Source organism: Heliangelus exortis, chromosome 29 (assembly GCF_036169615.1).
Source record: "Heliangelus exortis chromosome 29, bHelExo1.hap1, whole genome shotgun sequence".
NCBI lineage: Eukaryota > Metazoa > Chordata > Aves > Apodiformes > Trochilidae > Heliangelus > Heliangelus exortis.
In genome coordinates, this window is record NC_092450.1 from 4029594 (window position 1) to 4054158 (window position 24565).

At 50.1% G+C, this 24565-nt stretch overlaps 1 protein-coding gene and 1 long non-coding RNA gene across 3 annotated transcripts; one reads left to right on the top strand and one right to left on the bottom strand.

The window, feature by feature from the left end:
• Window positions 1-552: 552 nt before the first annotated feature.
• On the bottom strand, window positions 553-16608 carry LOC139788605 (uncharacterized). Of its 2 annotated transcripts, none has more exons than XR_011722893.1 (4): window positions 16554-16608; window positions 13988-14110; window positions 12463-12544; window positions 553-629 (listed from the first exon to the last, which is right to left on the bottom strand). It is a non-coding gene; the product is annotated as an uncharacterized lncRNA (long non-coding RNA). The 2 variants fall into 2 exon arrangements; XR_011722894.1 differs by lacking the exon at window positions 16554-16608 and adding an exon at window positions 15223-15260.
• CCR7 (C-C motif chemokine receptor 7) lies at window positions 2016-11003 on the top strand. Its single transcript, XM_071728676.1, has 3 exons — window positions 2016-2626; window positions 6264-6313; window positions 7641-11003. Exons 1-3 carry the CDS (start codon window positions 2617-2619, stop codon window positions 8703-8705), a joined length of 1125 nt encoding a protein of 374 aa, XP_071584777.1. The 5' UTR covers window positions 2016-2616; the 3' UTR covers window positions 8706-11003.
• Window positions 16609-24565: the final 7957 nt, after the last annotated feature.

The following is a 24565-nucleotide window of genomic DNA, read 5'->3' on the forward strand; positions in this document are numbered from 1 at the left end:
CCAACCTGCTGACTCAAAACATGGCCTTTCCCCTGGACCTCCCCAGTGCCAGCTCGGGAGCTTGAGAGACAGGGAGGGCATTTGGACAGGAGGCAAAACCAAAGGTGGGAGATCCTCAGCATCGTGGTTTGGCATTGCCAGGCACAGGAGAAGAGTAGAGGAGACGTCAGGGTCCCTCCTTGATGTAAGAGAAGGGATATTACAGGGAAGTGGGCAGCTGAGGAAGGTTCACCCTTAACTCACCAGCACTTCTGTCTGGGTCATGGGCTTCCTACAGCAAAGGGGAGAAACTCTTTTGGTGGTTCAGGTCAGCATAAGACCAGAACAGAGCTGGGAGCAGGGGCCAGAGCTGGTGTTTCTCTTGGTGCTCCACTCTGTCTCAACCTGTGGCAGGGTGCAAGGAGAGGGAGGGGTCAGCAGAGCCCAGAGCAGAGTCACAGAGCAGAGTCACAGAGCATCATACCTGGAGCTGAACTGTGATGCTTTTAATTGTATGCAAAACACTCCTCAGTTCTCAGCCTGGAGCTGGACCACAGAGCTCTCTGTTCACCCACCTGAAACGGCTCCTGCTGGGCCCTGCAAGGGGTTCCTGGGCAGAGCTGGCTATAGCAGCATGGAACGTCCACCTGCTGAGAAAGGGATCATAAAGCCATAGTAAATTATTCATTTTAGAATATTTCCATTCTTTTTAAAGGAAACCACTACGCTTGAATTTGTTCTGAGAAAGCAGAACTTGGCATATACTAAAACTTTGAAGTCAAAGCTTGGGAGTACGTGCAGCAAACAAACTGCAAACCATCTGCCTGCCTCCTTTCTCTCACTGCCTTTGGCTTCAGCCACCAGGGATCTAAGGATGGATTCACAGATGCTGATCCCAGCAGTGTGGGCACAGAGACCTCCACACACCCACCGCTCCCACAGCCAACACCCTGTCTGTGTTCAAAGGCTTCACACCCACCACTTCTGGGTGTTCTGCCTGTACCAAAGTGAGGCCTTTCAGCTCTAGTCCTTGGTGGAAGTGGTTAAAAGATAAAGCTCTCAAAGGCAGCGTACAGGCTTGGATAACAGATGAACAAAAGGAGAGCGGAGCAATAAATAGTCACAGAGATGTGAGCTGCACCAGCCCGCCGAGATAAACCAAAGGCTGAAAAGGCAGTGGTGAAAGGCAGTGGTGAAAGGTAGTGAGTGGTGTGTGATCTGTATTGAGGACACTGCAGGTCACCCCCTGGGAAGCCTGATAGAAATGCTGATAACTGATCAACTCAGTTCATGCAAATTACCTGCTCCTTGTAAAACATCTCTCATAAAAGGGTCAGACAGATTACTGATTACTGTCAGATAGATACTGATTACCCTGGGAAGGATACTGATTCCTGACAGCCAGGCAGTAGCTGGCTGGCACAGAAGCCTTTTAGAATAGCTATTTAATTACAGCTGTTTGTCTGACACAGAGTAAACGCATTCTCTCTCAATTAGCCCAAATACAACACAGGTAGCACAGGTTCTCCTTTATTTCAGTGCACTGAAGTGGAATAGAGCTTTTTTATGTGATTCCCAGCCACATAAACATTGCCTGAGTTGTGTTCTCCCTCTTCCACAAGATGCCAAAGCAAATACTTTGGAGTCACCTTGGAAGAAAAGTGAGTTTGTGAGGAGCTGGAGATGTTTCTATCTGTAAGAGCAGGGCCATCCACCTTGGACAACCATGAAACAAAAGCCACTGATTTGTACGGATTGATTTGATCCATTTGATCCATTTGGGAAGAGGATCAGATGAAGTGCCTCCATGTCATGGCAGGGACTGGAGCTGAGATTACTGCAGGTCCTCCCAGGGCTACATCCTGAGGTCTGAAACTTCTGCAGTGACATGACTGTGGGGAAGGCGCGGGACCGCAAATGTGCAAAACCTTTTGAGGAAGATGGTGAGTGCTGATACTCAGCAGACAGTAACACAAAAACACCCAAAAGCAGAAAGGGGAGGAGGGGAAGTCCACATACTCGCTGGAGATGATGATAATCTAGAGAGAATGCTGCCAGCATGTGGGAGAAGGGCAAAGAGAGGCTGGCCACTGGTAGCCCTGCACACCAGGACTTTTCAGGTGGTGGATGAGCACCTTACCCAAAAGGGTCTGGTGGAGAGCGGGATCCTCCCTGTTTCCCACAACACTGCCTTCTGGATGCTCTGCCAGATGAAGCAGGACCTGCTGTGGAGAGGTGACAAGGAAGGCAACTCTTTTCCTCTTTTTCCATCAACACAGACTATTTCTCATGTGTTGGTGCAAAAGCAGAACCCACTTCATTTTACCAAGTCTCAGTAACAAACTGAGAGTCTGAGTCTGTGCAGCCACTGAGGAAGCACCTGAGTGCCCGGGTGGCTGAGGGCAGCACAGCATGGAGCACAACTCTCCTGAATTGGTAGAAGGACGAGGAGGAGGGTCTATGAAATGTCAGATACACCAGGGCGTGTCAGGAGCTTCTTGCAGAGGTGCAGGAAGTATAAAAGCCCAAGTTTCCCAAAGTGGGGTCCCTGGCAGGAGCTGCGGCGCGTTGAGGCGGCACAGGAACAGATGATGCTCTTGCTCACCTTGTGACTTCATTTCTTCTTGAAACAAGACCATGGATGGTGGTGAGTACCTGCTCTGCAGCCCTTGGCTTTCTAGTAATAATGCCCGAATTCATGCCATGTGCCAGCACTTTTAATAGTGTGTTTAAATATAAAAGGCTTTTCTTTTATATGCAAAAACTCAGTGATTCATGCAAATTCACACAGAAGGCTACTCTGGCACAGCTGCAAAGACAACCACATCTCACATCTTTGTCTGCTGTCCCAGTCCCCAGGCTAGCCCTCCTTTTCCAGGCAGGGATGTCTCCACTAGGAAGCAAAGCTGTGATTTCTGGATGGAGCCCAGGCGTGTTCCATGTGAGGGGCCTGAAAGTCAAGTTCAGCTGGGGTTGAGCTCTGTGCTGAAGCAGGGAGAGAGCTCAGGGTCTCCTGGCCTCTGAGAGGACACCAAGGGATGCAGAATGTTCACCAGTGCAAGCTGGAGGGCCTGAGAACAGGACCCCTGGGCAGAAGCAGGGAGGGCACAAAGGGAATGTTCTCCTTGAGGCATCCTTGCAGCTCCCAGCAATCAATTATTAGGAAATCCCTGGATTTTTTAATCCCCTATCCAAAACAAGACATCAGATGCCAGCTGGAAATGTTCACCACACATCATTTGCCTCATTTAAACTTCTGCTCTCTGCAACATCATGTGGGTGCCTTGAAGGTTCTTGGTTTAAGAGGTTGGTATTTGGGGGGAATGGCTGTTCTGATTTTAGCTAAATGGTAAAGGTTAATTACGACAGCAAAAAGAAATAATTAGCAAGAACCCAAAGACAAGAGTATGACTATATTCCTACTCTGGGTTTTTTTTTGTCCTACTACTGTATTTCAGAGGCATATTCCTAAAGAATTGTTTCACAGCACTGGAATATTGCCTTTGATTTGCCATGATTGGCTATGTAAGGAATAAATTTTTTAGCTTGTTTCTCTCTGCTTATCTTGTCCTTTGATTCACAGTTTCCTAAAAGGACTGGAGGCAGATAATTAACTTTCTTTAACAGATCTATCATCACATCAGATAAAAGTCTGACTTGGTTTCAGTGGGTCTGATCACTTTCAATATGATGGCATCTTTCCTCTGCCAGTTGAGAGCAGAGGGGAAAAGGAGTGGGGAGAACAGGCACTGAGCTGTTAACTGCCAATAGTCATTTTAATATTGTTGAAGATGATTAATTTTTCTCAGAACTATCTGGTTCTTTCCCCAAAAGCTTATTAGACTGATGGTGATGAGGCACCAGAAACTGGTACATGTTTGAAGACACAATCTCTCTGCCTACACACGCGCCAAGGTGCTCGAGGCTGAAACTTTTCCTTTGCAGTTGTGGCCAACAGAAAAAACAGGAGGGTTTGTTTAGCCAGAGCAGGTTTGCTCAGTTTTGCCCATACTCCCTAAAGCATTCCCAGCTCATGCTGTCCCCTTGCTGCATTCCTCAGCACCAGCAGCAGTGAGCAGCTGCTGCTCCACAGCCTGAATCATTCTGCAGGATTTGTCCAGTTGTAGCCATCCTACGCGGTTGTACTCCTGCTCCCCTCTCCTCCTCTGGGTAGACTTTCTGCTACCAAATATTTTTGATTGTCAGAAGCTCTTCTGGACATACCTGGGGGGATTCACTGCTACTACAGATACTTTTACCTTGCTTAAGATCAGTTGCTGATGCTGAGGGCAATTCCTATAAACTGGATGGGATCCATCTGTCCATGCTCAGCAATTCTGCCACAGCACGGGCTGAGTGACAGCCCAGACACCTGAACCATGCCTCAAGCACAGCCATGTCCTTCCCTTTGCCATTGAGGGAGCTTGGACACCCAACCACTTGTCCAGGGCTGCAGTTCAGTGGGATGAATCCCCCCCCTTCATTATTTACACTATGCGGAAGGATTTTTTATTCCCTCTCCCTTCTGCTCTGCCATCACCAGCAGAGCAAACCTCTTTCCTCCTTGGTCTGTGCAGAGAAATTGCATTTTCCAGCCTTTCCCACATCTCCTTGCTTCTAAGAACCAGCAGCACACCCATGCACTGCCAGCCAAGGAACAGAGGCTGAAATGGGGCTTTAGAAGATGCCTGACTCATTTGCTGTGATAGGTTTTTGTTGACCTGAGGTTTCCAGTTTGACTGTTTGTGGGGAGGTTTGAGAGGGTTGGGTTTTTTCTTAATATTTTGAGGAACAAAACTTCAGGAAAATACCCAGAGCAGGGAACTGCCAGAGGAGAAAAAAGAAAAAAAGAAAGAAAAAGACAGCTACCTAAAACTGTCTATTAAACTCCAGAGCATGCCTCATTTCCTCTCTGCAACTCATTTGCTTCTGCTCCCTCCCCCCACTGCCCTGGACCCCAGAACACTGCAGGGAGAAGTGAACGTCATCCAGTATGCCTGAAACTGGTGACACTGGGACCTGCTCACCAAACTGGTGCAGGAAGACCACGAGGCTGCAGTGTCTCTGGTTATGGCTCCCCAAATGTGTAAGATGAGGTGGGGGGACAGAAAGAGAGGAAGAAACTTCTGTAGAAGTTTTTTAATATTGAAAAATCATTTGACATTTAAGATACCTGAAACAGCAACCAAGAGGAGGGGGGGAAATCTTCAAAGGAATGATACTTAACTGAACTGTTTCAAGATTGATGGGTGAGTCACTTGATCAGTCTTACTTCATAAGACATGGCACAGTGTGTTAAAAAAAAACCAAAAAAACAGAGCAGCACACTCACTGGGCTGCACACTCATTACTTTTCAGGTTAAAGGGCTGCTCGGCACAAGAGGGGAAAAGATTCAGTCCCATTTGTGAACAAATATGCCAGGAGGTGAAGCCTGCAGTCAGGGCCCAGAGAGGCATCCCAGGATGGGCAGCATGATGCTCAAACAGCTGATGCCACCTCTCCCTCAAGGAAGGGCACATCTTCTGCTCACACCAGAGCAGAGGTGAGGGCTTTCTCACAGCTGCCAGCTCACCTTCTAGGCTGAGCAAGTTTCAATCACAACTGCCTGAGGTAGGGGCTGGTATGTGCTTTAAATAGAGCACAGAGAAAGCTTTCACTGGCCTCTGTGCCCTGCTAACCACAGCAGGAAGAGCTGCTTGTCTGAGATTGCTCTCCCCATAATCACATCTGGCTCTGAATTTAATTTTTCCTGCCAGGTGTCAGCATCCTGTATCTCCACATCCAAAGGCAGCAGAAGCCAACTGGCATTTAGAGACAAACAATAAATTTCAGCCAGCTTCAGTCCTGTCTGCCCTGGAAGGCACAGAGCAGCCCAGCCACCCCGCTGCCAGGGACCAGCTGGGACAAATTTATTGCTCTCACAGCTCGATGTTTTTATGTGGGTTGAGTGGCACAGGAGTCGAGCTGCTGACTGTCTGTGGGGAAAAAAAATCATCTACAAAATAAAAATAGTTACACTGTGCACAAGACATCTGTCCTGAGCTATCAGCCTTCACAGCTGAAGCCAGAGGCCCAGGCTCCTGAGACAACCTGCGCACTGACTGTAACTTGTTGTGTGACCCTGGCTGATCCTGTTAGTATCTCCATGGGGTTTGAGTTCAGCCAGCTGTGGGGAGCTTCACAGGGTTGAGAATGCCATGGTCAGGTACATTACCACTGCTTTTTTTTGTGTGTGGAAACCCCGGTTCAGCTGCTGACACTAACACAGCCTCTCCTCCTACAGGTCAGCAGTTACAGGTCACCCTTGTTTTCAGCCTTCCTCTGATTTTTCAGGTAAGAAGTTAAATACACCATTGTTGAAATAGAGCTGTACTTGTGCTGTGGGTAAAGGGATCTTAAAAACTTTGACCCGGCCCTGTGGAGGTGTGGGGGACAGGGCTGCTCCCACCTCAGCCCAGCCCCACGCGGAGGCGGTGGTGAGACAGCAGAGAGGTGCTGGAAGGCAGGAGAAAAACAAACAGAAGGAGTGAAAGCAAAGAGAGAACAGAAACAATGACATACACTGTGATTTTCAGACAGCCTGGGCTGTTAGAACCGAGTCCCCTTCCAGCACCAAAACAAGTATTTTCAGGAACCACAAGAGCCTCCATGCTGAGGACTCATGAAGAGCCAGCTCCCCGCTCTTGGCAAACGCCTGGTCAAAGCTTTAGCCCAGGTCAGTGCTGGGGAGCCCAAGGAGGAAGAGTTCAACATCTCCCCCTGCTCAGGGTGAATCTGAAGCAGGAAGGAGAACCCAAAGCACCGCGTTGTGCCGTGATCTGCTCCGGAACCGTGGGCCAGGCACAGCACTCACATTCCCACAAACGGGAGCAGCCTCGGCCATGCCGTGGCTCCAGCTTCAGCTCTCTGATGGGCTCGGCAGCACGGGGAAGGGTTTGCAAGCTGCTGCTTTTCCCTTTCACTTCTGGCAATGAGCCTGCAGAGAGCAGGCAGGATGTGGTGAGGGCCAAGCCTGCCCGAGACAGAGAACGCGCGCAGATAGGCGGTGATAAGAGGCAGAGGTATCCAGGGGAAACCTTTCATCTCACTGCAGTGGCGAGAAGGTTCTGGAGATGATTAAGTCACAAAAAAGCAGGGCACAGATACCGCAAGCTCCCTCTGGCCTGTACAGCAGTGGAGGAAGATGAAACAAGAATAATCAGAACTTAAAATCAGAGGTAGGGGCCTGGTGAAGACACCAGCCGGGCAGCGGCTCCTGTCCCACTGTTGGTTCCTCAGAGTCTGACACAGCGAAACCAGGCAGGGGGACAGGACTGGGAATCCTGGGAGGACCACGGATGCCAGGAGGACCTGATGCTCACCATGCCAGGTCGCTGACAGTTACTAACCTGAGAACTGAAGCCCTCCTCTGGCACTGGCACAAGTGAGATGGGGACATGAGCAATGGGGACTTAGGTGGGAGAAGGGAGATAATCCATGTACTGAAAGGGAAATATTTCCAGGCCCAAGACCTTGCCAGCTGTTCATAATGCTGGCGAGAGCCAATGCTTGACAACTCCCCAGGACTCCATGTCTGGGATCTCCTGCCTACCCCACAGCCCAGTCCTGGGCTCCCTTCCTGACACAGTGTCCCAGCACACTCTTTTCTTCCCTCTTCTAGTTCTGCACTGGGAACAACGTCACCGAAGACTATGACGCCAACACCACCATCGACTACACCCTGTTTGAGACCCTTTGTGAGAAGGAAGAAGTCCGTAACTTCCGTGCTGCCTTCCTCCCAGCCATGTACTCCCTCATCTGCTTCATAGGGCTGCTGGGCAACGGGCTGGTGATGCTCACCTACATCTACTTCAAGAGGCTCAAGACCATGACAGACATCTATTTGCTGAACCTGGCTCTGGCAGACATTCTCTTCCTGCTGACCCTCCCCTTCTGGGCCACCAGTGCAGCCATGTACTGGCTATTTGGGGAGTTTGCCTGCAAGGCTGTCTACTGCATCTGCAAAATGAGTTTCTTCAGCGGGATGCTGCTCCTCCTGTCCATCAGCATTGACAGGTACTTTGCCATTGTTCAGGCTGCCTCAGCCCACCGGTTCCGGCCCCGGATGATATTCATTAGCAAGGTCACCTGCATCATCATTTGGCTCCTGGCCTTCATCCTCTCAGTCCCTGAGCTGGTTCACAGTGGTGTAAACGAATCAGGCAACCAACCCCGTTGCTCCATCATCGCTAATGACTTGCAGACCTTCAACACTGGCATCAAAGTGTCTCAAATGGTTTTTGGCTTCTTACTTCCCCTGCTGGTCATGTCTTTCTGCTACCTCATCATCATCAAAACATTACTGCAGGCCCGCAACTTTGAGAAGAATAAAGCCATCAAGGTCATCATCGCTGTGGTAATTGTCTTCGTTGTCTTCCAGCTGCCCTACAATGGTGTCATGCTGGCCAAGACCATCTCAGCCTTCAACAACACCAGCTCGTGTGAGGAGAGCAAGAAGCTTGACATGGCAGATGATGTGACCTACACCTTGGCCTGCTTCCGATGCTGCCTCAATCCCTTCCTCTACGCCTTCATCGGCGTCAAATTCCGCAATGACCTCTTCAAGCTTCTGAAGGAGCTGGGCTGCCTGAGCCAGGAGCACCTCTGGCAGCTGTCAACCTGCCGGGAGAGCAAGAGGTTCTCCTTTGCCATGGAGACAGAGACAACCACCACCTTCTCCCCATGAGCTGAGCTCCAGGCAGGCTTTGACTGCACAGGAGGCTGGAGTGGGTTTGGACACCTCTGAACTATTGGTAGAGTGAGGCCTGACACAACTGCGAGAAGGAAACCCAGGAGTTTCCCCACATTTCAGGCAATGACCACTGTTCACCAGCATTCCTGTGGATGGGGAGACTTGGATCAAACTGTGACTGAGAGCAAAGCAAGGGGGAGGGAGACCAGCTAGCCTAGAATTTATCATTTCCCCTTTACCTTAGTCTTCCCTAGTCAAAATGAGAAACGTTCAAAATAGAACTTTTTCCCTAAAAGTATCAAATGTCAAGAGAAACAGAAGTTTGTGCAACAGAATGCCTTGTTTTAGAGCTGAACTTCCAAGAGCATCATCCTTGCTTTGAATGCTGCTTTTAACAAGCCCACCTATTGCTCTTCTGTATCCACAAAAACAATCCCTGCTGCCTGGACTTGGGCTTCAAAGCAGCACAGCACCAGCAGCCTCAGGCTCCAAGCCTAATCCAATATACAATATAAACTGTGAAGCATCCCAGGATGCAACTCTCTGCTCTGCCTTCCCCACAAAAAGTGAGAAATTCCCATAACTAATACCAAATCCATAGTATGATACACAATTTCACTTTGTGAGTTATTGTAGAAACTCATACTTTGTCAGGAAAAGTATAAATTCCACTTCACCTCTGCTTGTATCTTGTATTACACCTATAGAGAAGGTGCATCCCAAGCTCCAAATAACCATCTTCTTTCCAGTCACTAACTTGAACTAAGCAGCACACTTCTGCACCAATCCAGACAAGTCTTTAAAACACATTTTCACCACTCAGCCCCAACAGCATCCTCACTCCTGATATAAACCATGTGTTATAGCAGACTGGTGCCAGAATCCTCAGAATTTTAAAGATTCAAGCACATCTGTATGCATTTCTTAAGGCAAGATGCTCAAATTCAGGATACAGTTACTTCAGTCTGCCAGTATCTTTATCAGCTGCTGGTCACAGGCTGCTGATTTCCACATACCCACAGGCCCTACTCTGCTATTGCTTGTTGACCTCAAGAGATAAAACAAGAATGTGTTTTTTCTTCTCCCTTCCCAATCAGTGTGTCCTTCTAGAAGGACTTCAGCAGCTGGCTTTCAAGTCTGATAGGTATTTCACTTATAAGCTATTGAAAACATGGTTTGCATTCATCCTGTCAGTGCTAGTAAAGATGCCATTCACTGGGGTTTGATTTAAATGCAAAGGACAGTCCCGGGTTGAAGATTACTGCCAGGGTCACATACTTGAAAGGAACATGGCAGCTGAACAACAGATTATTGTCATGTAAAATAAGCCCTTGAAAAGCAGCCCAGGATGTAATGCCAGTTGGTGCACTTACTAGAAGAGCAAAGATTCCTATTGACAGATGAATGGCCTGAGAACTGCTGCCCTGGGACAACTGAATGGCAACTGGGGAGGAGCTGCTGCAATTGTTTCTGCATCTGTGCACCCCCTGACCCCCCAGCACAAAACACTGCCCAGAGCCAGACCTCAGTGGGGAGAGGACTTGGCCAGGAACTGCTCCAGAGCTTGGCAGGAGCAGGCTCAGCCTCAGCCTCACCCTCCAGAGCAGCAGTGGAAAAGTCTTGGAGAAACCACAAGGAATGTGCCAGTGGAGGTGCACAGCAAAACACACTCACTAAAGAGACCAAGATTGGTACTCATTTCAATACCACACATGGATCTGGTAGGAGTGATACAGGGAACTGTCTGGATCACAGGTCAAAAAACATTCCTTTAGAGACAAGAGAACTAAAATCAGCCTTTCCAAGAAAGGAATTCAATTAGCTGGTTTTGAGACAATGTTACCAGTTATATAGCTGGCTGCCATCATAATTAAATGAATTCTTCTTCATAAATCATTTGGCTCTAGGCTATGGGATTTTGCCAAGAGATGGGATTCAGGAACAAAGCACATTCAGCTCCACATTACCTGTTGTGCTGGAAGACAATTCCAACCAAGTATTTAATGCATTTTCTTTTGTAACATCCATGCAATGTGTCTAGGAGTGATGCTTCTCTGTCATAGGAAACAGTGGGCTACAACTGACACTGAATACTCATTGTTCTTGGTTTGTTCCTGTAGTCCTTACTCAGGCAAGACATTCAGCTAAGGAGAAAACTGTCAGAGCACAAAAAACCCATAATAAAAAGTCTTTCTAGTTTTCTTCATCAGTAACAACGTATTCTTAATGTCTATTCATATTTGTAAAGCTGCTTGACACAGAATAAATATGTATATGAATGTACCCAGAAAATACACTGCTTTAACTAAAACTCTTCACACAAAATACACTCACCTAATTATTCTAGCATGGAAAATTGCTTCACCAAAACATGTAATTGTTGTTGTCTCCTGCTTGGTAAAAGCCATTCCCCTTCTGCAGACTGAGAAGTCTTTATCAACTCAATGTATTCTAACTAGGAAAAATGCAGCTGCTTCTATACAAATAAGATACTAAAATCATCATCTGGGACGGCTCGTTTGTTCTCTCCCTTCTGGAGCTGTCCCAGGCCCCACTTCTCATCACTTGCTAGTGAATGAACTGATTAATATGATGGGGAAGAGGAAGCTGCTGCAGGCATGGCTGTGGTTTCTGATGTGCCACCTGGGCAGCTGCTGGAGGGGGGTCCTTGTCACCCTAAGAATGAGCTGGAGCTAAGCGAGGCAAACCAACCCTAAAAATAATACATCTGTGTGATGAGGAAGGGTGGTGGCATGCTGCAACAATCAATATCTGTTCCCTCACGAGGCCATCTCCTGCTTGAATGCCCCTTAGTGCTGGCAGAAACCTCCAGAGTGGCAGTGAGCAATTCCACCCAAAGGATCCATGGCCAAGGCAGCTCCAGGGTTTGTGTTTCCAGCAGCAGGGAAAGGAAACTCAGCCTGACCCAGTGGTTAAAAACCTCAGCCAAGACTCAGAAAATACAGGTTGTATCCCTAGCTCTGCTCTACAGTCACCAGAGCCAACCCCACACTCCTTCCCCAAGCACTAAAACAGAGACAAAATGTCACTTTGCAAAAGCAGCAACTGGCTCTGTCCCTAGTACCACGTGTGAGAGCCTTCCTGCCCTCGTGTTGAAACTGAAGAGAAGACCTCACGTGTTCAGATTTTACAGGTTCTCAAGCAGACACACACATTGCTCTGGGCAGCAGCAGACCCTGTCTTCAAGCTGAATTGGAAGTTATTTTTCACTTTCACCTTTCAGTGTGACCCCAGCACCTCACAGGGCTGTTACCTCTGCAGGGACTCAAACCTTGTGGATATTAAACCAACACCTGTCACTGCCACAGCTCATTACAAAAATCCTGTTCAGGTCTTGACAAGTGCAGAGACTTTCGGTTCACCCTCACCACAAGCATGGCAGCTGCAGAGCCAATCTAGGCATGAGCTCATGTATTTGTCATTGCTGAACCCATGCAAATCTTCAGCTTGCAGGAACCGAAACTCTAACTTCCCTCCTTGCTTTGTTTTTTTTTTTTTTTTTTGTTTGTTTTTTTAATTCAATTGTCTAAAATAAGATAGCGGGCTGAAGAGCACTGTTTCACAAAACCCTAATTCTCAAGTAATTACGTGCTTTATTGGGAAACATAATGTGACTGAAGGCCAGTTCTAACATCTAGAATCATCCTGCAGGAGAGAAAAAGACCAAATAATTTCCAGGGCAATAAAAAGTCCAAAAAGCCTTCCAGGTCTTAGGGCTGCACACACTGACCTGTACCAACATCAGAATCTTGTGTTGACTGCAGTTCCTTCTTGGTTAAGTAGGTCTGAAATCCACTGACACCAACAAGACCCTGCATGAAAAGCCATGGGAGATGGTATGAATTTTTTGTGCTATACAACATGAGAGAGGAGGTAAAATCCTGATGGCAATCTACACACAACCAAGTGTGCACAGGGAAGAGAAACCACTTGGTATGTTCTCCCCCAGGTGCTGAGGGTTTTATTGATTTTGCAATAAGACAATGGATTGCATATAGGTGTCTGCTGAGGCTCAAGGAAGCCCAGAACAGCTGCAGAAGCCCAGTGCAGGACAGGATAGTGACAAATGCAGTTACTTTGCAGTCCCCACCTGTCCTGAAGGCTATGCAGAAGCTGGGATGATGTCCTGGTTTTTATTCATTTAATGACCAAACTCCCAAGTGGCTGAATGCTTCAGAGAAGGCAGAACGTGCTCCTCAATTGCTCCTAACTAACCAAGTAGTAAAAAATAAAATCTTTGCAAGCAGAAATGACTCGCAAGTCAAAGTGCCCTTTCCAAAGGCTCCTTTCAAACCTTTACTTCCAAGAGACTCCCAAGCTTTCAGCTTTCACACCCAATAAAGACAACCTGTTGCCCACCAAACTGTCTGAAAATTAAGGTGCCAAGGTGGACATCCAAAAAACTTTTGTCTCACCAAGGTACCACCAGAGACTTTCTCAGATCTTTGAGGCCTTCTTGTGGTCTAGAAATTCAGGCACTCTGGCTTACTGGTTTTAGTTACACAAAAGGTAAATTAAACATTCCCCTCCATAGCAGGACCACCCCACACCACCAAGGTCTCTGCTTTCCCTGGTGTATTGCTGTGATGAGCGGAGGGAGTCAGCTCAACCTTGCAGTACCCACTGCTTGGCATCTCAGTACCAGGGAATGGCCCCTCCATGTCTGGATGCCCACATGGAAGGAGGTGTGAGGGCACACACACGTGTTCATGTTTGTGTCCCTCTCCCAGCAGAACTGGTCTCAGACTCGGGGGCCCTGGCAGCAGAATTCAGCACCTCCAGAACAAAATCTCACTGCCAGAGCTGCACAAAGAGAAATTTATGTTTTTCAGGGGGGAGCTGACTGATTCCTTTGGAGATAATATTTCTAAGCTCTACATTTTGGCCACACCAAGCAGTGAGAATCTCTACACCTCTGTCAGGGTGGGGAGGGGGAAAAGGAAAAACAAGTCTCTTTCTGGATGACTAACACAGCCAGCAGCAATTGCCACTCTGCAGCTCAGCCCTGCTTTTCAGTGGGGAGTTGCACAAGACTCTTTTGAAGAGGTTAACACGTTCACAGTCGGCTCTTGTCTGCCGTGCCAGAGGGTCACAGGTACCTCCAACACTTATCCTCAACTTTGTGACCCTGCTGCATGCAGAGGGAGAGAGTCACTGAGTGTCACAGAGCTGTACCCCAACAGATGTGGCTTGCACCAGTCTTTGGGTGGGATTGCAGCAGACCTGGCAAGTAACCAGATCCTTACAAGACTCACCAAAACGCCTTTATTGCCAGCAGCTTCTGGCAGGCCTCCACACCCATCTACATAAGAGCATCACCTCACGTGCCAGGGCTGCCTGCACAGCCCCACAAACAGCCGAGAGATATTTGGAGAGTGCTGCAGAAAACAAACAACAGAAAAGGTCTCCACACAATCACAAGAACAAAACGGCTGCCAGAACCTTCCTCCTCAGCTGGGCACCACACAGGCTCAGCCACTGGCCCTGCCCACACCACCCTGCACCTGAGATGGGGGAGCATCATCCTGCTGCCCTGTCAGCATGCTGACAATGGTGACAACCTCCCCGGGTCCCCAGGGATAACCTCTGGAAAGATACAACAGCCCAGGCAGGCTCCTAGTGACCCACAGCTCATCCAGAACAAGTCCATAGTCACAGCCCCATTGTGACTGCAGTAACGAGCAGAGACAGAAAGCTGTGAACGTCTAAGGGAGCAGGGACATGATCCCCTCTCTGTCCTTCCCTCCCAGGTGCTCTCCTCTTGCCTTCAGTCCACCCATGAGGGAAAGACTCTTCTGAGAAGGCTGCCAACCAAACCTGTGATCTCTAGTTACTGCTGGGTAAATCCACAAGCAAACAGGACTCAGCTCTCCTTGAGAGATGCTGACATCGTGTGGGAAAGGCTGAGAAATGCTCAACCACAGATGGTCCAACCTTTGCCCACCATGCCAGGACTTTGGGGAAAACCTACCCCTGAGACAAAGGCATTGGTTCCAATAGCATTATTCACAGCACATTAGAGTCCTCTGTGGGCAATCAGACTAAAAAAGTGGGGTCACTTTAGTTTGCTTTAATTGAAATTAATTTTAAAATGGCTTTAATTCACTCTAATTTTACCTCTGAACCAGCCTGCCTATGCCTTTCCCAGGAGATTTCAATAATTCCTTTTAAATGTTGAACTTCATAACATTTCTCACATCTTCCCATAAAAATTACACCCACGTATCACCCTCCACTGGTGTTGTACCCAAATTTCCTTAACAACTTAAAAAAAAAACATAAATGGCCTTTTCCAGGCACCTCCTACCACTGACCACCCCGTGGAAAACTGCACTGCAGCTCCACGAGCAGCCCTGTCCCAAGCCAGGGATCTGGGGCTTCTCAGGGACTGAAGAAAGGAGGTTTTGGTGTTTTTTAAAAGAGAACTTTACAAATGTGCCTTTCTCCCCATGAGGCCTCATTCTGATTTTTAATCACTCCCCAATCTCACCTGTGGAGAGCTCAATTTCTGCTGCCACACACAACACCAGAACCTGCACCTCGGCAGCAGCCCTGTGAAAAACCAGTTGCTTGAGCATAACCACAGCTCCAAGAAAAACCCCACAACCAGCCCAATTCTTCGAGCCCTGCACTGCTCCCCAGTCACTAGGAAACACTGGACAGCTTTAGTGTCCAAGCTCTTGTAGATGAACCATGAGAAAACCCCATCCTTCCCACCAAGGCCTTGCTTGATGACTCAAAGACTTAATCACTGTCATGAAGGTGAGAACAAGCTGAGCAGAGGTGCAGCTTCTACACTGCAGCAAAGCTATGGCTGGTGGATGTTGGAAGAGAAATTCCCCAGCAGACAGTACTTGTGGGAACTGCTAGAGAGCTTGTACTTCCCCAAAACAACCAGCAGCACAAGTCACTACCTCTGTTTCACCTTCAAACACGTTTATCGCAACTGAAACCTCCCTGGCTCCATGTGGGTTGGCTCTGTAATGCCTCTTTCCTCTGTTTGCACAGAAAAGAAGTTCTTTCTTTGTGGCTTTCTGCAGAAGTTAAATGAACAAAAACAACAAAGACTGCTCCACCTATGCAGATGGCTTTTACCTGAAAGGGAGAGAGCCTGCAGCACACACTCCACCCACCCAAACCTTTAAAGAAATAAACACAGTGACATAAAATCTGTTATCAAGGGAAGTTTCCCTCACACCCCCTCAGCAAAAGCACTTCAATATTTTGTTCTCCGAGGTGCTGCCAACTCGCTGCTCCCCCGCAAACCAAAATGTGAGCAACAGATAAGGAACCAGACATCCCATTTTGGCCTTGAAGATATTTCGCTAAACATTTTCCTAAGACCATTAAAAACCAGGATAGGTGCAAGAGGCAAGGAATTCCTGCTCTTTCATGAAAAATTTCCAAGCAGACCCCCCCAGAATTAGTGATATGGTGATAAATAGACTGGCAGCTTGTTTGTACACCAGGCTGTGTGACAGCGGGACAGACCAATGCCATCCTCTGCGGGTTCCAGCAGCTCTGAGTGTGACCAAGGTCACATTTGGAGCACGAGTCCCAGTACTGCTCAGGAAATGTGGATTTTATCACTGACGTCAGCCAAGCACTCAGGTGTGGGCACTGCAGGGTAAGCTGCTGAGACAAAGGACTTGGTGGGTTGGCAGCAGGGAGCGGTGTGACCCTGTTTGTCCCTGCTCCTCTTCCAGCTGCAATGGCTCCTCAGCTGCTCCCACATCTTCCCTCTCCCTATACAATTCCTGAGGCTGCCAGCACAGGCAGTGACACTGAAGGACGTGAGCAGAAGGTCACCCCATCTCTCACCTGCCACATGCACGTTTTTCGGAGTCTTCTCTGCTGGGTGAAGCACTCCCTGCTGTTGTGCTGCTCTGGGCAATGCGTATCCACCAGAGTTCCCTGCAGAGAAAACATTTCTCTCATTGCCCCCGGCCTGCCAGGCTCTGCACAGCAGCACAAGGCCCACAAGAACCAGGGCTTCTGGCAGCTCCCCCTGACCTCGCACCAGCTGCCCAGTCACTTCAGTGCCCACAGAACCCCCACCCCACACCCTGCTCCACCCTCGGGGGTCACCTCCCTGCACAAGAGCCCTGGGCCCGGCTTTGTGAGCCAACTGCTCCCCAGTTCTGGGGCCAGGATCATCACCACAAGCTGTGAAGAAGCTGCAGCTCGAATGCCTCAGCACAAAGTCAATCCTGGGCCCTGGGTCCCTTCCCAGCTCGGCTCCACATTCCCCTCATGATCCGAGAGCAAACAGCAGGAGCAGCCGCTCTCAGTTCCCAAGCTATAAACCGGGGCCATTAGCACTTTAATTCCTCTCATCCATTGTCTGCCTCGACCGTAAACTCAGCAGGAAAGGCCCCGTGTTTGTACAGGCTCCAGCGTGCAGGAGCCTCCAGACAGAAATGAACATAAAATAACGAAAATAACTTAAAATCCCGTTCGGCAGCTGTAGAAGTAGCGGGATAGGCCCAGAACACCTCCTTGCCTTTTAACGATGAAAACAAACACCTTCCAAGCGGATCACAAGGAGGGAGGCGGTGGGCAGAGGAACGGAGACACCTCCCCCCCCCCCCACTGCGTGCCCAGCGCCCTCCGCACGCTCCCACCCACCCCGGGGTGCACTGCAGGGGCCACGCACGGCACCCTGCACGCAGCCCTCGTACGCACCCGCGGCCCTCGCGCGGTCACGGACCCACACGCGCAAACTACGCACACGCGCGAGCAGCCGAGCCCCAGCACGCACGCACACACGCGCACCAAGCACGTGCCCCCCCCCCCCCCCCACGTGCAGCAATTGCGCACTTCCAGGTGCAGCTGCAACCAGACCCGCGGGTGCGTGACCTCCCCCCCCCACCCGCACACCTGCACACGCCGCGTGCACCCCCTGCACGCACACCTGGGGCGATCACGCACCCGACCTGGCGCCTCCTCGCCCCCCCTCTCCCCCCCCCCCCCCAACACCTCACCTGCGGTCGCCGCGCGGCGCCCCCTGGCGGCCCCGTGCAGGAGGCGGCGCCCGCAGCCCCCCCATCCCCGCAGCCCCCCCATGCCCTCAACCCCCCCATCCCCGCAGCCCCCCCATCCTCGCAGCCCCCCCATCCCCGCAGCCCCTCCGGCTGCCCGCCCGCTGCAATGGGGCAGGCAACCTCGCAGGGAGCCACCTGTACAGACACCTGGTCCTAGCTAGAAAGAGTCTGAAAGAAAAACTGAAGAAAAAAGCTTTAAAATTCGGGCTTATTCCCATTCCAAAATCGGAACTGGTGAAAGGCGCTTCCCAGCGTGGTTTATGTGGAGATGCAGCAGTATGTGTGACGAGGTGTGATGGAGCAGAGCTGCCCGGCGTGGCTGTCCGTCACACACAGCTTCAGCCTTCCCCCACGCTGGGAAAGACCGGGAGAGCAGCGAGAGAGAGACGGGATCAGCATCTGAACTTCTTTGGGACACATTAAACACGGAGGGACATCCCTGCTCCCCCGGCCCAGCAGGTGAGCTGCGCGGTCCCGGCGCTGCCTCCGCCGCCACTGGAGGGCAACAGGAGACCACCGGATCGCTGCCCCCTCATCCTGGGGGTGCCCTAAAACGAGCACAAAGGGCACATGAAATCGATCCCCTCTTACAGAATCGGGCTGCTGGGAAGCTGAGCCCGGCAGAAAGATGAGGGGGCTGCAGCGTGCCTCAGAGAGCAAATCCTAATTAGCCTTTTATGCTTTTTTTCCCCCCTGCATTATTTCCCCCCAAAAAAAAAGTTTCTAAATCTTTCTCCAAGCTGTGTGTCATACTATTCTGGTTTAAGTGGAACAGCATGGTGCCCTTCATTATTTTTTAAAGCGTTTAAAGGCTCAGTTTGATGCTTGAATCTCCTTACACCTCCCAAGCGGATGCTGTTACAACCTCCCCTCTCGCTGCTGTAGGGAGTCAGATAATGCCCAAGAAATCCAGAAACAACACATTCTTGGCAGCAGTCAGTGTCTTCTCTTTTAAACACAAAGTTGCACCATATAAATCCTGCTCCCTGTGTCCTGCCTGTGGCCACTGAGGCACGGTTTCCATTTCTGCAAACCGTGATCAATGTGGTGGGAAAGCCCAGCTAGGAAACCAGGTGGGAGAGCCAGGCTTTGCATTTCTCTGGTTGCTTTTGAGGCTTTTAAGGCCCTTTGGAATCGAGAGCCAAGCTCTAAGTGTGTGTTACAGGGGAAGAGGAACACATCCGAGGCGATGCTTGGAAGTGTGAGCCTGGAGCTGGGCATGCATTTCCAGTGCCATGAGCTCATTCTCATGCCTCTTGCTGGCACAGAACTGCAGCAGGGAACCATAGCACTTGAATTAACTGGGAAGGAAATAGTAATGTGGCCCTGCTGGTATTAAAATGAATCAGTAAATAGACCATGACCTGCACACAGTGCACTAGAAGGAGGGTGCAGTTTAGAGCTGTTTGTTTCTTAGCCGAGGTCTAGGAGCTGATCTTTTCCTCGTGCTGTGGCTGGTGAGCTGTAACATCGTGGGTTATCCACAGGCAGAGGTAGAAGGGAGAGGGAGAGCATGGACAAAGCAAGAAAGTGCTAATTCACAAACACGCAGAGATACAAACATAACCAGAGTCAAACTATCTTGCCTGTATAAAAGCTGAGCATTTCTCTTTGGTTTGGTCTGCTCTCCCATGATATTTTTGTGTCACGAGAATTCCTAGTGGCAAAACAAAAATTAAAGAAGCCAGCATGTCCTGCTTGATGCACAGGTTGGGCCCATGCCAGGGTTTGCCTCCAGCAGGGTGTCCCACCAAAGAGCTCCTCTTTGAGGAAAGAGCAGAGGAAGATGCTGGTGTTACCTGGCAGAATCAGGATGCTGATGAGACAGAACATGAAATACAAAGTCCTCCAAAGTGGTGGCTCTGACACACACATTTCCCATCCTGCCTGCCTTGCTGGTCATGCCAGGAGTTGAAATCTTCCTCCGTTATCATTTGTTGAAGCTGTGACCCCAGGGGGATGTCTGCAAGCGACAGCCACAACAACCATGGAAGTGCTAGTGATCTGCTCGCTGTTTTTCTCTCCTCAGGACAGCTTGTCGGCCTCCCAGGAGATTCACCACAACTCCATTAGAGTCCATTAGCAGCTTCCTCTCCTTCAGCCTTACAGGGAATGTGGTGCTGGTGAAAGGTGTTGTTGTGGCAGTCGGGAGGCAAGCGTGGAGCAGAGCCAGGCGCAGGCAGAGCAGCCCCACCAAACCTGCTCTGTCACCCTGCAGGAAGGAACCACGGGGGCCTCTCCTTCCTTTTCCTGCAGCTTTGGACAACAGCAGAGGCAAGGACTTGGAAGAGAGGGAGGCGATGTTTTCCCCACATCAAAAGGAAGAGTGTTTTCATGAAGTGGTGTTTGATGGGCGCTTGCTTGCTCTGCAGTGAGGGTTCCCAGGGTGCTGGTGCTTTGCTGTGAGCTGTCTGTGCTCTTGGGTTATTACTATCATGGCCTGGCCAGCCCAGTTCAGGAGCCCTTTACATCTCTGAGCCAAGGGCAGAGCCTGAAGAGAGTATTGCAGGACCCTGTGGGACAGGAATGGACAGGACACCTATCGAGGGCTTTGCCCAGCACAAGGAGATGCCTCCCTGAGAAATGGCCCAGCTCAGAGACCATGAGACCATAGGCAGAGCAGTGCAGACATTTTTCCATCCCAGGAGCTCCAGAGCATCAGCAGCCATCAGGCAGGGGCACCGTGGGCCAGCACTGAGGCGTGGAGAAAGCACGCAGAGCATTTGGCCCTGCTTTACCCTGTGCTGTGGATGTGAACAGCCTCCCATAAATATCAAAATGCTTTCAGCGTGACAAGTGTCAGCAGCTGTGAGTCAGCCCTTTGCAATGCTTCCAATCAGACAAACCATCTTTTCATTGTCTCTGGGTCCCCTGCAATGTAAGCCACACAGAAGCCCACCCTGGCAGCAGTCCGGCAACTTCCCTGCAGACAAAGGCAAAGCAAGCACCCCATGAAGCCCTGACAGTGATGTGTGCCCAGGATACAACACACCCCAGGGGAAGATGCCACTTTCCAAGTAGCACTTAAGCACTTTGCACATGATCAGTGTGTGGCTGAATGTGGAAAAGTGTTCCTGAGTGCAAAACCCAAGTCCTCTGCCATGGGAGATCTGGGAACAGCTGCTGAGAATGCTTGATCCTCAGCCCCTCAGAGGCTGATACAAATTTCTGTAGATTTTAGCCATTATAAGGTGGAAACGTGCCTGTGCCTATCCGTGCACAGCTGCAGAGAGGTGTCTGCACACTCTCAGCACTGTCCTGGCCCACTCACAGCCCCTGGCAGCCCTCCAGTACCAAATGATTCTCACCTATCTCACCATCCTTGCCCACTTTATCCCAGTAAACCCACAATAATCAGCCTATTCTTCTCCAGCTCTTTGCTGCTCCCACCCATCCGGGGGCCCTCAATACACTTTGTCTCTACCTTTCCCCTTCCTGTGCCGTCCCTTCTTTCATTCCTACTCACCAACCCTATTAGCAATAAGAGCTGTAATTACCATCTGGCTGAGCCCAGAATCCTTCCCCTACCCTCGCTGCAATGGGATTTACAGGTTTTTCTGTTAACAAATATGGGTGCAATCCACCTGAATTGCCAATCCCTATCAGTTGCTGGCTCGGGGCATTGCAGCATGAGCAAACAGTGCTGATTATGGAGAGGAAAAGCAAGTGTGGAAAGCAATTGTTCTCGTTGACTTCACCTTGATAACACAGACGCCAACTCCAAGACAAAAGCCGTTTCATGGTTCCGTGCCCTGGGGTTGCAGAAGTCTCATTCCTGGAAAAGGGAAAATTGGTGGTGCTGGTTTAAAATGCAGCTCTGAGGTGAGAAGGATGGTCCAGTGATCAGGCAGAGAGGGAAGAGCTGCATTTCATTCCTCTACATCTTCCACCCACCATGAAACCCCAGGCAAATATCCTGCCCTGGAGAAGAGAACTTTTCTGTGATTATCTGGCTGAAAGCTGTCAACAGCTATAGCTCAGAGGTTAATGTCTCTCTTCTTGCAGTGCTCTCAGTGTGCACAGAAACACTTCTGTTGTGCAGTCACTGGGGCACAAGGAAGCACAAAAATCGATGGGTGCGATGCCTTCACCTCCCCTCCCTGCACCATCTGCAGCCTTTGTGCACAATGTGCCCATTCCATGGGCCTGGCTGCCACCTGGGTCCAAGGGCCACCACATTGGGTTTCTTTACAGCAGTTACAGGGCAAACTGCCCAACTAGTTGTTTTTCCCAAAATCTGATGTGTAACTACTCACATCACCTCCCACTGGGCAGCTGAGAGTTTGAACCAGCCTTATGATGAAACTGCTTCTGTTTTACTGAGGCAGGATGAGTCCTGCTGCCAGGCACCTCTGAAAATCCTTGGAATTTAGCACTGATGGGGACTGCTGCAGAGAGAAAGAGACCTCCAGAGACTGAGTCATCCAGCGAGAGAGGATGGGGTTTCACTGCTCCTCTGGAAGCACATTTTTATGGTCCCACACCTGGACTGGAAGATCTTCTGTTAGCTCCTGGTCCAGTGCTTTTACACCAGGCTCTCTTTGCTGAGTTAGCATGAGGTGTCTGGCACAGGCACTGAGATCTTCTGGTACCTAAGAACCTCAGCTTGTGGAACCCCTCAGACAACCCAACCTCAGGACTCTGCTGGCAGAGATGGCCTCCAGGGCTAACACCAGTCTGTGATGACTAGCTGCAAGGTGATGGTGTCACTTGGCACAGACCAGAATACACCACTGCTGGAGAACCAGGTGTCTCCATGATTCATTCTGTGTCTCACATCAATGTGGGATTGTTCATGGTTGTATCCGGGGTGGGTCCTAGAAGCACCTTTCTAAGGAAAGTTTTGGACCTTGATAACTCAGCTCCTGACAGATGGGTGCTACCATGTGGCACAACCTGTGCTGCCCTCCTGCAGCACCACACACCACAGCAAGATGGAGGCATTTATTCCCCACGTGAGGTTTCTTCACTGGAAACACTCAGTTAAAGCTGTCTCAGGAAAAGAGCTTTCTGTTGAAAAACAAAGAACCCTGTCTCGAACTCTTTGCAATATTGAGAGCAAAATGAAAGCTTCAAATGCAGGCTTCAGAGAGCTGCTCTGTGCTTTTCTGCTGCCTTTAACATCTCTGACATCTGACAAAACGCCACAGAGAAATCACAGATGTGGTCCCTGGGTGGCAGTGGCTGAGGAGACTCCGTTATGTGCTGAGCAACATCTGTACAATGCCCCCTGTGTCCTTTGGGGCAGGGAGCCTATAGACACCCGTCATCTTTTAGCTTTGTCCATAGCTTGTTTGCACATGGTAAGCGACCAGTATCACACAGCACTGTCCAAAAAAGCCTTTTCCTCAGTGCTCCACCTCCACAGCAAGGTAATTCCTTGAGAGAAGCTGCAGGAACCACCTGGTGCTGCCACCTCAGCTTTGCCCACGCAGGGCAGCAGCAAGACCTCATCCTATTCCCTTGACGTCAGTGGTTTTCCCCTCGCTGCCGAAGCCCTTCCACCACCCAGCATGTACAGACAGCTCTGGGGAGCTCTGCTGCAACCCAGCCCGTGTCCCTGGCATGCTCCACTTGCTTTTCAATTCCCTCCTGCACAGACACATCTCTCGGCTCAGGGCACCACCACCCGTGCCAGTGGGATGGAGGGATCAGGTCCTCTGTCTCCACCCCACTGGTGGCTGCCTCTGACTCTCACCAATGCTCCGGGGCACGGCCTGGCTTCTGTGGAGGCTTGCACTTTCAGGCTATGAAAACCTTCACCGTAAGGTCTAGAAAAACAAAAGGTCCTTTTTTGAGTAAGAGGAGGCTGATTAACATTCCCTCGGGGGAACCAAAGGGCCTCGTCACTGCTCTGAGTAAATGGGGTTTGTTGTTCCAAGAAGAAGGGTGATTCACCTGGAGGAGAGCACAAGGGCTCTGCAGCACTCACGTGGCTGCTAGAACAGCCCTCAGGTAACGGGGCTCAGGGAGGTGTCAGGGGCTGCCCCGCACCCCAGCACCCCATGTCCTCCAGACCTCTCCGTGGCACAGCTCCCGCCATCAGGGCTGTGGCATTTCCAGCCCCTGCATGATCCTGACTGTGTGGCTCTCTGCCTCTCTTGTTCTGGAAGTAAACTTTCATTCTTCATTTTTTTGCAGACTGTTTCACTTGGGAAGTTACTGGCACTGCTCTGGTTTGCCAGTGATCCTGCCCAGAGCCAGCAGCCACTCAAGGATGGGCTGGAGTCCATTTCCCTCTGCTCCCCTGGGGACAAAAAAGCAGCATTTACTGGTGGCTGGCCACCCATCCCATTCCACCTCAGAGGAGTTGCATCACCATAGTCTTATCCACCTGCATGACCATGGAACTGTTTCCAGAGTCCAGGGATATGTTGCTTGCTGGAGCACAGACTTATGTTTTTTGCTAACAATGTTTGGGGCCTTCAGGGTGGGAAAATCCAGGATGACGCAGAAGTTTGTTTGGGGTGGGACTTTTCACATCAGTGTAATTACACCTGCAGAGTTGACTGGCGTGTGGTTCCCAGAGGCACTGCTGCTTGAACACAAAACATCCTCAGTAAATTCAGCATCACCCAGGTTGTAACAGGGATAGCAAAGCCCTAATGTGAGCACTTTTCTACATCTGTGCAACACAGGGGATGGTCAGTGAGCCACCAGGGCAGGTCAAACTACCTTGCTGGTCTGACAAACCCGCTGTCCACCTCAGTAATTTTTTTCTGATTACTCTTCCATGCATACAGAGAGTGCACGGAAGATTCAATGGTTTGGTGAAAGAGCTGCTGATCA